The sequence below is a fragment of the Pseudopipra pipra genome, chromosome 5, assembly GCF_036250125.1.
Source record: "Pseudopipra pipra isolate bDixPip1 chromosome 5, bDixPip1.hap1, whole genome shotgun sequence".
In the NCBI taxonomy this organism is placed as follows: Eukaryota; Metazoa; Chordata; class Aves; order Passeriformes; family Pipridae; genus Pseudopipra; species Pseudopipra pipra.
The window spans coordinates 10989466-11005134 of NC_087553.1; the positions used below are offsets into that span (position 1 = coordinate 10989466).

Genomic DNA, 15669 nt, shown 5'->3' on the forward strand with positions numbered 1-15669 from the left:
CTTTCACTAAAGGTCTGATGCAAGTATAAGAATTAAACAGTCTCGGTCTTCAGGTATTCAGACAAATTTTAACGCCACAGCAACTGCTCACTGGTGTCTGCAGAGAGCAACAAGATGTGGGGTCACTCAGGAAACCCAGGAGAGAATGTCCTGCTTGAGGCATTGGCAGGGTAGGGGCTTCTTATTAGTGCTAAACCTGAAGGTTTCCTACAGGGAACCAAGGGCTTTCTAATGAAGGATTGAGTTGGATTTGGTCTGTGCTCAGTGAAAAGCTCTTTGTTTCCAGTTCAAAAGCTTCAAGGGCTAAACGTTTTGGATCCTGACACAGACATACTTTAGGCAACCTGCAAATACTAATCCACGCAAATTTATTTGGTACAAAACATTCCTCTACGTCACATTCTTTAAAAAAGAAATCAGCAGTTGTCTTTGGAGGGGTTGTTATTTCAGTTCTGCGGCTGCCAGTGGCACTGTTAATGACCAGGGAAAATTTTCAAGCTTTGTACTGTTAAGGAGTTAACAATCTGTGTTGGACAGACTATATTGACAGAACAAAACACCCTTCAGAGAGCAAAACACTTGTAGTGCAGCTGTGTCAGGAGCCATGAGAGCCACCAGTGACAAAAACACTTTATAGGTTAACAGCAGGGGACTGATGCTTCAAAATAAGACAGTTGAGCTCCCTGATAGTATTTGGCTATATGAATACTTCTTCAGTGGTGAGACTGCTGCCAAAGCAATATTGTGCTAAAGCTTCAAGGTCACCTCCACTGCAATGGTAGAATAGTAGATCTCTGATTTGACAACAGAACATAGAAGTGGGTTCCCGCCTTTGATCACTAATGCTTCATTAGTAACCCTTCACTCATTATCCTTCTACAGCTCAGCTCAGAGGTAAAATGTGGAGAAAACAATTCTTTTTCCCTCAGACAATCAGCAGGGATCCATTGGGTTTGGGGAGGGCACAGAATTTAATAATGTGTGTTATGAAAGAGGCTGCTCAGAGTCTTTAAGTACTTGATATTAAATGAGCAGAAACAGCTCAACAACATGCTTTATGTATAATCATTCAAGCACTAGATGCCTCTGTGAGCAGCAAAGTCAGTCACAACATGTAGCCTGGGATAGGATGAAGCTGGGGCTCAAACTGTGCAGGAAACCAGTTTGCTTTCCCAGAGGTCTGGAGAGGTGTAGCTTTCTGAATTTTAGGACTGTTTAAATTTGTGGGTTTAAAATTCTGTTGGTCAAGTTCCTATATGTCATAGTACACCCTGTCTACTTCCTACACCTTCAGTCCCTTTTCCTTCTCTCACAGAAACCAGTACATTAATGTCACATGGTGTTTTACAGGAAAGAAGAAGTTCAAGAGGAGGAAAATCTACTGTCAGATCACTCAGCACCTGCTTCAGAACCATAAAATGTGGAAGAAAGTAATTGAGGACGAGGAGAGGTTAGCTGGGTCAGAGAAGCAAGGGGCAGAGCAATCCCCACTGCACCAATCTTCAGAACAAATCCAGGCCATCAGGGAAGAGGAGGAGGAGAAAGGGAAGCCCAAGAAGGATGAAGAGGAGAACACAACTGTAGAACCAAACCAATGACAATATTTACAGCAGTATTTTAAGACAGATTGACTTGTGCACAGACTCTTTCTCAAGCCAGCACAGCATTTAGACACAACACTGTAGAAGTATGGGATAATGCGCCTACAGCTGTTTAATTTGTTTCTCTTTCCTTTTTATGGTGAGGTACATTGTTTAAACTCCTATGCTCAAGGAAGCTTTCACACTGCAACACCGGCTTTTACAGACTTTCTTTAAAGAGATTTGGGGGTGGGTGGAATTATATAAATATATATATATAGCCAGGGTTATTGGCTGCACACTTCAGCAAAATACATTTAGTGATATATTATGGTCACTGTGATATTTACAGAAGAAAGTTATCTAAGGAAATGCTGCTTCTGAAGAACATTTGCAGTTAACAGTAAGGTACCAGTTAAGTAGCTTTTGCTCTTAATGCTGAGGGATAAAAGTTCCAAAGCTTTATATGAATGCTGATATATCCTGCCAACACATATGTGTGTGTGAGGGGGTGTTTGCAAGTGCGAGTGAATGTGTGGAAATATAGCATAGTTTGAGTTCTTATTACACTAGCTGTAGCACGTGTCCCAGTACATGACAACAAACAGAAAGCCCGGATTTTAGAGAATTTGTGCCCACCAGGGAAATGGAGCCCATTTTGAGGAGCTCTGCATTCCCCATAGGCCTCCAAGTCCCAGTTTGCACTCCAGCTGCAGGCAGCAGCCTTTCAGCAGAGACCACGCTGGCCCAGGCTGCCAGCCTGCCCTGTCTGGCTGTGCGGGCTCCTCCTCCTCCTCTTCCTCGGCACTTCCCGCACTGCTGGCGAAAGGGATGTGCCAGGAAGGTGTATTTTCCAAAGGGGGTCGAGAGGGACTGTGTGACACACTGCTCTGTTCCCCTGGAGAGGACCTGGCCCTCTGTGTGAATGGCTGTGTGGGGCAGCGTGTTTGGGCAGGAGGGAACAGAGAGCAAACGTGTCCTTGGAAGTGAGAGGCGCGCTATCAGTTCCTACCGCAACCTAACACCTCCGTGCATCAATGACCAAATATATCATTTAAGAACAAAGCTAAACTGCATCTTGGGAGAGCAAAAGAAGGGCAGTGGGGAGGCCATTGTCTCCTCGAAGCAATGCAGGCAATGCATTAGGAGCAGCGTGGGGGACAGATGCCAGTCCTGCATCCACTGGACACTCGTGTGTCTCAGCAACCACTCACATGACCTTCAGAGAACTCGGTTTTTCAGTGTGAGGTGCTGGATGGGAGCAGTTTGTTGCTGGCATTCTGCTTAGAAGCAGCATGTTTGGTCCCACCGATATACATTTTTTTCCTTTTTTCATTTTTTTTTTTTTTTAAGAGAAAGAAAAAGATCAGGCCTGTAAGAAGAGCAGATCTTTTCTTTGTTTGTTTGTTTGTTCTGTTCATTTGTTTTCTCTGTTGTTTATGCTGTGAGCCAAATGTCTATTTAAAAAGTTGGATATTCACTTTCAATATTTTATTTCACGATATTATATTTGTCAATGATTAGCTATCTAGATGTAAATATGGAAAAATTTTTATGGGTTCCTGTAGATAATGATATCTTTAAGAAAAAAAAAAAAGAAAAAGAAAAAAAGGGAAAAGTTGTTTTGTAAAGATAATTTTTTTAAAAATAAATACAAAAACATTTTTATACAGTGTAGCCATTTCAAAACCCCACAAAGTCTTGAGTAATTTGTATAGACCCTTATGGGAAGCCAGTGGTCTATAGAATCAAGGCTTCAAAATATTAATGCTCTTGGGGACTGGCCACACCAACCAATACCACACAATTTAGAGACTTGTTCCCACAGAAGGAATTATATACATAAAGCTCAGTATCTCTCAAAAATTATTTGACTATATATACTTTTTATACTTTGATCCTGCAGCCCTTTACTAAGAAGAGGATTGCTTGTGAAAGGCAGAGTTCGTAGAAGTCTTTTCTGTATTAAATTTCTGACATTACACTCATCACTTTTTGCCATTGTTACACGTTCACCAAATTTCATGATCCTATTGATACCTCCCCAAAAACGTTGGAAAACATTCTCTATCAAAGCCAATCAACATGTGTGTTATTACTTCAGAGGTTCTTTTAGCTTTGCATTTCTGTCAGAGTGAACTTTCGCTCAAAACAGGATTTGGGGTTTTTACTGGTTGCATTTGCCTGATATCATCCCATTCTGGATTTCTACTCTTAGCAGTAGAAAGTTTGCCTTTCAGGAGAGTGACTAGAGCACAGTTCTGAATGCTCTTATTGGCAGAACTATTTAGTAAGTGCTTTCCAATGAAATCAGAAAAGCAAATTGCACTGTTATTTTAAAGGCAAAGGACACAGCAGAATTCACTCAAAAGAAAAAATGATATCTCCAAGACCTCAGCCAGTCTCCAACAATTCCAGCTTGCACTGTTTTCACACCTCTTTAGTCACTTTGATTGATCATTTTATTTGGGTTTTTCTTGTACAAGTTATATGCATACCTTATAGTATGGGAAGGATTTATTATTCCTCATTCTGTCCTTTAAAAATTAAACTTACAGAGATGCTTTAAAATGTCACATCTCCAAGCACTTTTTTCTTGCTTTTCAGTACATAATCACCGCAACTGGATCTTAATACTGGGTTTTATATTGCCTTTTCTAGAAGATGAAAAAATTATATTGCAGCAGGTGTTAGTGGGTGCCCAGTTGGTAAAATTACAAAGAAGTGTTCGAGAATGAGGCGAAATCCTGTAAGTGGAGTTCCACATATTCCTCTGAGCTGGCATATACAGGGTTGAACTAAGAAAAAATATCCTTAAAATGGCTGAAATGGAATCATTATATTTTTCTAGTCATCATTTTTGGTTGCCATTAAGTAAAATTAGTGTCAGCTTCTAATTTAAGCTTTCTTTCTAGATTGCCAATGCAGCTGTCAGAAATTGATACTCCTTTGCTACCCAAGCCTGTTTGTGGCTACAGTCGGATTAACTCGGGTCTTTAGAGTGAAAAAAATTGCTGACAGGCTTAAAATGAGAATGATCATTGATTTTATCCAAAATGGAAGGAATACCAGTGTATTAGTGAAGTAGCTGCAATTGTTTAACTTGGTAAGAGGTGACCTTTTTCTGCACTCCAAATAGTTACTAATCAAATCCAATATCTGCTGGTGTCCATTCCTTATGAATCTGATTTTCAGTCTTTGAAGTGCATGTCTGGCAGGCAATGATTAGGAAATTTCCAGGTTGGCTTACATGTAACACAAAAGAAAATAACAGAGATATTTTATGTCAAGAATGTGAAAAACAATTTTATTTTTTCTTTTTGCTTTGGGGTTAGTAGATAACACAGCAGGTAATTTTTAGGGGGGTTTATAATATTTTCTAGTCCAAAGGAGGCAAAACTTTTGACCTGCAGTTACAGAAACCTTTTGGAGGCTAGATCTTGATAGTTTTCCACTTAGTGTAGTCCTTTGGTGGTGTGAACCCCAAACAAACCACAGCCTGTGCAATAGTTTAGGGGGAAAAAAAAAAAAAAAGAAAGAAAACTAATTGTATCCAATCAGCAAAATACTCAGGATTTAGATGGGATGTTTACAATGTTGATATGGGTTTATGGTACATACTGTATGTAAAACAGTGTGTTAGATACTAGACAAAGCAACCCCCATTTAAACAGTATTTTGCAGTAACAAAAGAAAAAAATTGACATATTTTAGTTTTCAGTTCTATAAAAAGAGGAGGAAAAAGATTAGATTGGTTTTTTCCTCTTGGATATTTTGTTCTCTCCACTGTTATGTCACTTGTGACTGATCCTGTTCTCTTCTAGTCTAGGAGAAGTTTGCTGTTCCCTGGAATTGGAGGGGTTTTGCAGTGATTGCAGCTCCCAGTGCAGTGACAAAGGCACTCTGCCCCTCACGTAGCAATCATGTAGAAACACTTTTGTCCCTATATTGAGAGTTTCCTGGATAGCCATATGCTGTTTACTATGGAATGTAACATCTCTCATTACACTTGTGTTGCCAATGGAAAACATGCAAATAGACTGTGAAAGGCCCAAACTATTTAATTACCTTTTCTTTTAGGAGGAGTCTGAGACTTTAGCTTCCAAGAACCCAAAAATGCTGTCTCTAGAAAAATGTTCAAAGGACCACAGTTTGCTATTTATGCTCTAATTCTAGAATCTGGTGTTCCTGGATTTGTTTTTAGCTGATGTACAGAGCACGTTGACGCTCACCTCTGAAAATCATCACCTTCTCCAGTAGGAAGATGATGTTTGATGCGATGTTGCGAGCCGTGCATTAGAAATTAGTTGCAAGAAATAGGGAAAAGGTATTTTACTGTCCTCTTGGCAGTATTTTGGATTGCCTTCCTCTGTGACTGAAATCCTTTACAGAAGGCTGGGGAACTCCTGTCACATTGTGCAGGGTGCTGGCTCCAACAGCAAATGATGGTCTCATTCTGGCAGTAAATGGTTCCCAGGGCAGGTGTAATTTGAGAATGCATTTATTATCAATGTAAGGATAGTTGTTAATCATTTTTTTACCCTGACATCATGTGTGAACTTCTCTCTGCATCATCATCAATCCAAAATCCAAGACTGTGACTGCTCAATACCTTTTGAGTGGATGCAAGACATAGAGGTCTTTTACCTTTAGTGTACAACTGTTAGTTCTTAAGATCTTGATGGTCTGATTTTTGGAAAGGAAGTTAAGTCTGAAAAGGTTCAAATATATGCTTCTAAAAGTAAGAGTTAGAATCTAGGCAAATTCAGTTCCCAGCCTCCTTTCTATGCATTTCATGCTGGACATGAACTTCATTTGTTTTCTTTAGAAAGTTGTAAATTCCTGTATGCTTTTTAGATATAATTTTTTGTTTCTGAAATTCTGGTGCCATCTTTCTTTAGAAATGCCCTGGAGAGTAGAATGCAGTGTGGAGAAGCAAAGGTTTTTGTCAAATTGAGCATCAGTCAGTGCTAGGGCCCATGACACCTGCCCAGACTGTGCCACAGTCGGGGTGTGTTCACACCCTGTGCTGTGCCCGTGTTGCTTTTGAAAATTTTGCCATAAGTACAATGCAGCAAAAGGTTTGTGGTTGGTCCCAGTTGTTAATGAAGTACTTGTGCTAAGTCTTTATCCTGCTTGGTCTGTGTGGTGTGACACTGTGAGGGTTAGGGCTTTGCTGTTGATGAAGACGGTTGCAAGTCTTAGTCCACTCTCACCGACTTTCAATGGCCAGATGTGCCAGTCAGTGTGAGTCTGGGCAGCCCAGCAAACCTGGGTCCACCTGAGACTGTGATCTACAGAAGACACAAGGTGCTTGACCAACAAATACCCCAGACAGATGCACCAGATGATTCAAGTGAGGGAGAGATAATGCAGATGCACTGTGGTTCCTTCTAAGGCTGATCCCTCTGATAGACAGTGTCCAGTGGACTGGGAGGACAACAGTGACAGTCTGTGGGTTTTTTTTTTCCCTGAAGAAGAGGGGTTTGACTGTTGGAAAACCTTTAATTCATAAAAGCAACATACAATATTTGCTATTGCTTTTGCAAGTATTGTTATGATTGAAGTGTTCTGTGTTTAAGGAAGAAAGTTTTCAATTTAACAATGAGTATAAGAATTTGTTGAGCATCCCATGGCCTCATGGACAAGAGATTAAATCGAGGCAAGTGCCCAGAGCAGAGAACACACCATCACAGATGGGAGGCAGGCACAAAGGATTGCTTGGTCTTTCCAGTCTCAAGCCTGGGTGTTGGCTTAAGAACTTGAGTATTCCTCAGCTGGCAGCACAGGGCTGGTGCAATTAGTCCTTGAGCTGATGGTGGTGTACACATATAAGAAGGAAGTCAAAGTGCCATTTTGGGGGAAAGAGAAAAGGAAATTGTAGTCCAGTATGAAACACACTTTATGCAGCAAACTTTATTTTCCTTTTCTTTCAAAATCAAATGTAATCCCACTGAAATTATGTAACCATACAGTTTCTGGGGATTTAATTACTGTTTGATGTTGCAGCATTAGTCAAAATGGTGGCGGCATTAAAGAGAAGATAATTATTCCCATTAACTAGAGTGGGGGAATCTTTTACTTTTTTTCATATTTTTAGGCGAATCGACAAATAAGAAAGTCCAGGGCTCCTGGAGAAAAATCATGTTAAGTGATTTTGAACAGATGGAGGAATAATTGAAATTAGGTGACAACTCTCTTAGGCAATCATTGGAATAACTAGCAAAAATATTGATTATTGGAGTCAAATTTTAAATTAGAGCAAAATAACACCAGCACTTTTGAGAACAACTTAATATGACCAGTCTTTTTTTGGAGTTCATCACTTTCTTTTAGCAAAACAACATTCCTCTGGAGGTAAATCAAAGCAGGGTTTAGCCCCTGCTGTGGTAGTTATTGAATCCTATTGTTGGAGGGAGCATTGTTAAGTTATCCACCATTTACGTCCTAATTATGATTTGTTCAGAGGCCATTAGTGGGATTTTCCTGGCAGGCAGGTGTTCTTTTGGTGAAAAATACATCACACCTTCTCAAGTAGGATGCAGATGTTGCCTGTGTGAGCACCTGCCTGAATTCTTAGGACAATTCTGGAGCCTGGTGGCAGAGGAGTGCTGGTGTATTTCTGGAGAGTCTGTTTTCACAATGATGAAAAGGGTCAAAAGCTTGAGCTAGATAACAATACTTCTGTGATAAAATTGAAATGATAAGCATTGTTGATAATTGTTGATAATGACAAGCAGTTTGAAACCTTGCCTATGTGACTTGTGGGGTATGCAAAAATTCCCCCTGAGTGCTTGCATGTGTAAAACTGCTGCTTCTGGGAGCTGATGAGTTTGGGTAAAGCCAACTGGCCTTGGTTGTGGACTGCCAACCTCAAGGATATGGTAAACCAAGAAGAATTTTTGACTGAAGTTGTTTAATTCTCCCTCATTAAGGAAAACTTTGCTTCGTGCTAGGGGAGGAAGAAAAAGCATATTTTTTTCATTTGAGCTTTTCAGATGGCTAGTCTGTGCCAGTTGTTTCTTACTTCCAAAGCCATGCGTGTAGTACGTCCAAGGTGTGGGAATGGGGCACCAGATGAGACTTGTTCTGCCATGGATGATATATGGGATCTGTGTGCACCAAGGAGCACCACTGAAATCTGCAGGTATGGAAAGGGGTGTATCCCAGCAGCAAATTAAATGGGAAACCCAAATAATTCTGTTTTCTGTGTGGAAGCGTAAGAGCAGGTGTGAAGGCCTTTGCCACAGCTACAGACCACGTGTCCTTTTATGATTGAATTCTCTTCTCCTGATTCAAAACCGCAGAAATCAGATCAAATGAGCAAAACACAGAGTGTGCTGCAGGCCTGGTGAGGCAGGTGTGTGTTAGATGGCTTCTCCTTGGGCTTGCAGAGGGAGCTGTGCTTGCACTGTTGTCTTGCAAATGGCCTGGGTTCCCAGATGGAACGGGGCAGCCCGGCAAGGGGGGAGGAACTGGGGGGGGGCAGGTAAAGAACAAATGCTGAATTTCATAAGGTTGTTGTCAAAATAGCTTGAGAAATACCTTAGAGAAATGTAATCCATCTCTGTACCCGCCTTGCCGTGGTTTGCTCACGGCTACAGCTCTCAGGCTCGGATGCTCTAGTTTTCAACTGGTCTTCCTTTACCACAGCGAACACTTAAAAACAATTAATGTGAATCAGCAATTGCTCTTTGCTTCTGAGTATTTGTTTAAAGGAGATTGAGTTTTGGGGGTTTTGGTGGTGGTGTTTTTTTTTCTCCCCTGACACTAGTCATTTTGCCCCCATGCTTTCCTAAAAAAGAAATAAAAAGGCTCTGTGATCTGATCAGAGAGAAAACAGTGAGGGGTTTGCCATGTGTGTACATACTGCTTTAGGTAGAAAGCCTGCCGTCTGTTAAAGCTGTCTTTCCTTTTCAAAATTCCTGCCTGATCCTGACACACAATGAAAATCTGTATTTGAATGCAAAATGTTGATTTTTAGATGTTTGTAAACCTTGATACTGCAGATGGTATCCCAAAAGATCAAAGACAACGTTAATAACTGCTATGTGGTGTTGATAATATTTTTAATATTTCAATCATGTCAGCGTACATTTGGTCATTACTTTTCTAAAGTTAAGTCTTTTTTTCTTGAGTAATCGATATAAGATGTTTGCATGATGGAAAGTAATTTAAGTTCACTTTTAAAAAAGCCGTGATTCATACTGTAGGTTATGTTTGTTTAACAGATTAACATTTTCACTGACGGGTGGCAGTTTTTTTTTTTCTTTTTAGTGCTTTTGATTAAAGAACATCTTGGACATTTTCCAACAGAAACACATTTTGTAACCTTTGCCTCCAGTTGTGGAAGAAATACCTTCCAAAAGTGATTGTTTTCCAATACAGTTTGGCCATCTGGGTAACAATATGAAGTATGTATATCATGTAGAAGATGTGATAAAAAAAATTTCAAAATCCCATTTCGGTAAAGTAATCAAGAAATTAACCTAGCAAGATCAAAACCCTTTCTGAATGAAAATTTTGGGCGTGCCAATATAATTGAAGCACTTGACCCCCACCAGACTTTAGGTCCAAATTATACAAAATTTGTAGTTTAAAATTGACAACAGGCCAGCCAAAGTTTTTTTACTTCGGAAAACACTGAGGAGTTTGGTCACCTTACCTCCTGTCCTGTGAGGTTTGACTCCTGGCCTGGGCACCGCACCTCAGACAAAATTGTTTTAATGATGCTTATTCAGACTCAGCTCTAGTAGCAAGTTTCCACGAATCACCCATGTTCTTCAAATTTAATCCCTCCTTGATTTTTTTTTTTTTTTTCACTTCAAAAGGTGAGGAAAAGGTGGGGGGAGTGTAATTTTATACGGCTCTATTTGAAAAGGGGTTTTGTGTACCTTTATAATTCTTTTGAAGCAATATCTTAAAAAATAACTGCCAGCCAAAGTGGCAATGCAGAAAAGTGCCATCTTGTTTAGGATTTGTACACACCAGTTTTTAACACAGTGTTCTTTTCACTAAGTACTACATACGTTAATTTATATTTATATATTGTCAATATTGTTGTAACCAAGCTTCTCCTTTCTAAACACTTCAGGAACAAGGCCTTGTATTTTTAGGTGATTTTCATAAACAGAATAATTCTTTTCCTTTCACTAGTATCTTGCACTCGATACATGTAGCAATACTTAATATATTCTCTTCACAAGTATTTGTTAAGTGATTTAGTTAATGGCTGATAAATGTTTTGTACAAAATAGATTCTGTACAGGAAAAAATCTTTTAGATAAACATTATTTATTTTTACTGTTTTGTAAGTTAGACACTATAATGAAGCTCCTTTTTGCCAGAATTACTGGAAGTGCCTCTTGGTAAAATGTATTATACAGTAAATATGTATTCAAAATTGTTAGAAATACTTGTCACAAAATGAACAATGTGGATGTTGCAATGTGAAGACAAATGTACAACATAAATATAATTCTGTGGTATCCTGTTGCTGCGTTTCTTTTCCTTTATTGAACAATTTTGCTTTTGATGCCCAGCTTTCTGCTTAAGCACCAGACTGCAAATGACCTGTACCCTCTTCAGATTCTGACTGAAGTCCAGTAAAGCTCACATGTATTGAATTACCATTTTAGCTGCCAGCCCTGCTTGGTGTTTGTTAGTGACCCAGTTTATTGGTATCTGACTACCTGCAGTATTTACCTGCAGAATTCTGCACTTTAGTTCAGATCACTAATAAATCCCATGTTAAATGCTTTGCATCTCAGCCAATCTGTGGAAGGCCTTGTTATAAACATCCTTCTTTAATGTTGACCAATATTTCAACATCCATTATCTGTGTACTGTTCAATCCAATTAATATGGACCATATTGATTGAATGTGGTCTATATTACATGGCAGCATTCAACCTTAGTAGTGCAGAGTGACTAATGCTTCCAGAGAAAATGAAAATTAACAGTTTCCTCTATTAATCACAGAAGTAATCTGGTAAAGTGAGACATCAGCGAGTGAAATCAACTTTCTTGCGATTTTGTTGGTAAGTGTGCTGTTGTTATTCAGTGAAAAATTTTTGCTAATCTTTTATGTGGACTGGAATTGACATCTGGCTGCTGTCTTTGCTCACTGTTTATAATTTCAAAAATGTTTCTTTCATCTGTCAAAAGTTTTCCCCATTTTTAAAGTTTTATTACCTACTTTCACCAAAGCCCTGGAGAGCTCTTCAGCCAACTGATTTGAAACGGACACATGAAAATTATCTGGCTCAACCAGTTACTCAAAGCCTCTTTTCCCATAGCTTAACAGATTTCAGAATCTAGAAGAGCATCAGACACATATCAGGCTGTCAGTTTTGAAGTCCCACCAGTTTATTTGTCCTCTGGCTAAAATTCTGAATAGCAAACATCCAAGGCAATTTGCACCAGAGAGTGATTAGGAAGGTACTGGTTGGGATCTTTGCCAGCACGAAATTAAAAATATACCTATTCTAAGGGAACCGCTTATAAGTCTGCAGCTGGTCTGTCCCAAACACTTAATAACTCGATAGCATGGAATTAATTGATCCTAAAATTCACAGAGAAACATACGACTGGAGTTGCAAAGAAAAACTTTTCCTTCAACACTCCCCATCACAAAGAGTAGGGGCTACCAAGGTAAAGAATGCTCTTGTCTTTGAAAATCACCAAACTCTCTCTGGAGCTCTTCAAACAGCAAGAAGTTCCCATGGGAAGAGATGAGCAATAAAATAGGGAGCAGAAGCAGTCAATCTGCTAATGAGACCACACATGAGCGGGCCTCTCCTGGGGTTCTGGTGAAACATAAAGCAGGCCATGACACACAGTCAGTAGTAGCTTAATTAAATGTTGCATTTTTCAGGTGTTTAAATTACTCTCAATTGCTAGGCTAAATCCACTTGCCTAAAAACCACTTAAAATGTTTCCCTAAAAATAGACTTCTCAAAGAACTCTTGGTGCTTTGTTTAGCAATGCTTTCTTTAATGTTTCTTTAATTATCTTACCAAAAACCTTGTGCCACCATGGACTGCCTGGATATCATCGGTAATTCCCATAGGGACAGAAGAGCAAATGACAATAACAGTCAGGTGTGTAACTTGCAGGTGCTCCCCTGGCTGATGGGGTCTGTAGCTCCGGGGTTGCCGTCTCACACAGTCTGAGGGAGAATTTTAACCACTCCACACTGGGTTCCTAAAAACCTGGCACGCTGAGATGGAAGCTGTGAGAGCTAACTGCTTTGCTGAACAGCCTCACTCTCAAGAGGTGATGCTGATGTTGCATAATTCATGAGAAAACATGTGAGTTTTTAAAGTTTTACTGAATGTTTTGATGGCTTATGCCACAGTCAAGGCAGACTGCTAGTTATAATCACTAAATAATCTGGGGTAGACTTGGGCATAGTGGTTTGGAAATGTGATACAGATAAAAGGTTGCTGCAACATCTGCTTGTCTGCAGCCAGGAAATACAAAGCAGAGGGTTCCTGTTTGATCTGCACACTGGCTTGGTTTACAGTGACTTTTGTTGGTGGTAAATTACTTCCTTTCACAATCCTTTGCACATGGTGATTGTTTATTACTGTGCTTGCCAAAGGCACCATATCCTACAAATTCAACACCTTCTGTGTAATCAACTCTTCTGTTCAATTTTTTGCACCTTCCCACATTTCTAGCGAAAATCTTTGTGTTTAAACCTAGTTCAAAGAATTTGTCTTCATTAAGAAAAGTGCTATGGGATTTTTTTAAGATTAATGGTATTAATTTCTAGTGGCTGGACAAGTTCCAGTTTCAGTTATTACATTCTCCTATGTAGAAGTTCTCCCCAGAGCTCCAGTGGGTACAAACACTTCCTGCTCCCAAGGGACATGTCACGTCACCGGATCTCTCATTTGTCCTTTTTGTTATCCCTCATCAGAGACAGGTTTCACAGAGCCCATTGGGATCTTTGCAAAGTGTGGTGCTGCATAAAAATACCTGCTACTTCTCTTCTTCTGAAAATGATTGTTAAAACATGGGAGGAGTTTGGGTTTTTTTTTTTAACTAATCATTCAGGAAGGAAAACCTCTGAGCCATTATTTTCTGCAAGTGCTTTCAAGGCAATGTACAGCCATTGGCCACACTTCTATATGTTCCCTCAAGCATCCAGAATAGAGAGCATACATAGAAAAGGTGATCTGTGGTTGGGGTGCAGAAAACACATTTAGTGCAACTGCTATTTTTTTTTTTTTTAATTCTTCTTCCTTATATCTCATTCAAGGGGCTGAAAATATGAACGTCAGGAATAATTTGATGAGCACCTCATGGTAATGAGACTTCTCAGAAGGACCTCTTCATATCCTAATAACAAGTTAGATGGTCCAAAATATAACTCTCTTCTATTGCTTTTGCTGTCCTTTGGTAAGAAATTCTCATGGCAATCCCCAAGAGCTTCTAGCAGCTAAAGTGTGTTATTTGTCTCTGGTTCTCTGATGGGGAATGAGTATGCAAGGTTTGTTCTGGCAGTGGGTTTCCTACTCCTGTATGTTCTTACCAAGTATTTTCTTAGGACTGGAAGCAAAAAGAAGAGGAAAATTAATGTCAAGGAATAATCCACAGTAATAGACCAGCATAGCTAAAGCAATTAAAATTATATAGGCAGTGAAACTGGATTGCCCAGTTAGTTAACTGCAAACGTCTTCACTGTTTCTACCTGTCATTGACTCCAAGCTATGCATTTACCTAGGAATCACAGCTAGCAGAAATTACTTTTTTCATAAATTTTAAAAGCTGAATTGCACTAAAATTTAAGTACTTGGAGATGTTTCTTTGAAAGAAACAGCTGCTTCCTAGCCGTCGTGCTTTCTAAGTTGCCTTTATTCTGGCAGCTGCATTTCCAGACTCAACAATGGCATGATGCCTTGAGCTTCCTGCTCTCTGGAGAAGGATGCAAGACATCTGGATCTGAGGAGACCTTTGCAGCAGAACTCTGGGCGACAAGCAGTTGCTACTACGACTGGCTCTCCTCTGTGGGTCCATCCAGGGCAGCTCAGGGTTGGATTATTTACGTGCTAGCATAAATGAAACAGTAAAGGACCATTTGGCCAAGTGTCAATCTGAGTAGTTTGAGGACTCATCCTACCAACTATTCATATGTAGCTTTGCTTTGCAGCACAGTATTAAGGCTTGGGAATGGACTAAGACTCGGGAATGTACTAGGGCTCTGTTGGACTACAGGAATCACATAAGTTTAGGTTTTAAGGTGAAGTGGTATATCCTAATCCTATTTATACATTCTGAGTTTCTTTTTTAACAAGTCAGTATTTCCCTTCTAGCAGATTTTTTGGAATATGTTTTTTAAAAAATGTCTTTTAGAAAGGAAAAAGTGTCATGCTTCTAAACACCGGGTTGGGGTTTGGGGAAGCTTTGATTTTTTGGTTTTTTTCTGAGACTTTACAAGATTGACATTTTGTCATGAAATGTGCCTGAAGAAGCAGCAGCTAGGTCCAGAGCTATGCATCAGAGATCTGTGGCTGCTGGATGGTTTGTAAGACTAGCCCACAAACCTCCTGTTGTATTGGTGGGTTTATGTATCAAGATTACTCTTGTCACAGCTATTCATTCTGGCCAGACTAGGCTTTGTAAACATAATTAATTTAACCTGTGCTTTAGAAATGAAGGTGGTCTGGCTTCTAATTTCCTGTAACTAATACAAAGTAGGAATGCAAAGAAAATGGACCTCAAGAAACAAGCTTTAGTCTTATTCTTTGTCCTGTAGCTGCTTTAATGGCTTTGTTTCAATTATAGAATAAGTATATATAAGTAAGCAATTTCTTTTAGAACTATGGGAAAGCAAAACCTTTCTTGTCTGTTTGATTGTCCAGCAGGCTTCCAGTGGGTTTTGTGTCATTGTGCTTGGGAAGTGCTGTGCTGCAGGAGGCACTGAAAAGGGACACATAAGAGGTGTCATGTCCTGTATCGAAATTGGTAGTGATTTGTTTCCCATGTCTCAGTTCTCGTTAGTGAAGTGTAATAAATGATGTACTGCATTGACTTTCCATGCAATATCCATGGCCTTGAAGGCCTGGGAGACTAATAAATT

General features: G+C 39.6%; 1 protein-coding gene across 2 annotated transcripts in view; it reads left to right on the forward strand.

Moving 5' to 3' along the window:
- PDE3A (phosphodiesterase 3A) overlaps positions 1 to 11075 on the forward strand; it is a 240389-nt gene extending 229314 nt beyond the window's left edge. For both annotated transcript variants that reach the window (XM_064654410.1, XM_064654412.1), the window contains one exon: positions 1351 to 11075. In XM_064654410.1, the coding sequence (XP_064510480.1) occupies positions 1351 to 1598 (248 nt within the window). In that variant the 3' untranslated portion in view covers positions 1599 to 11075. The remainder of the gene's footprint in view (positions 1 to 1350) is intronic.
- Positions 11076 to 15669: the final 4594 nt, after the last annotated feature.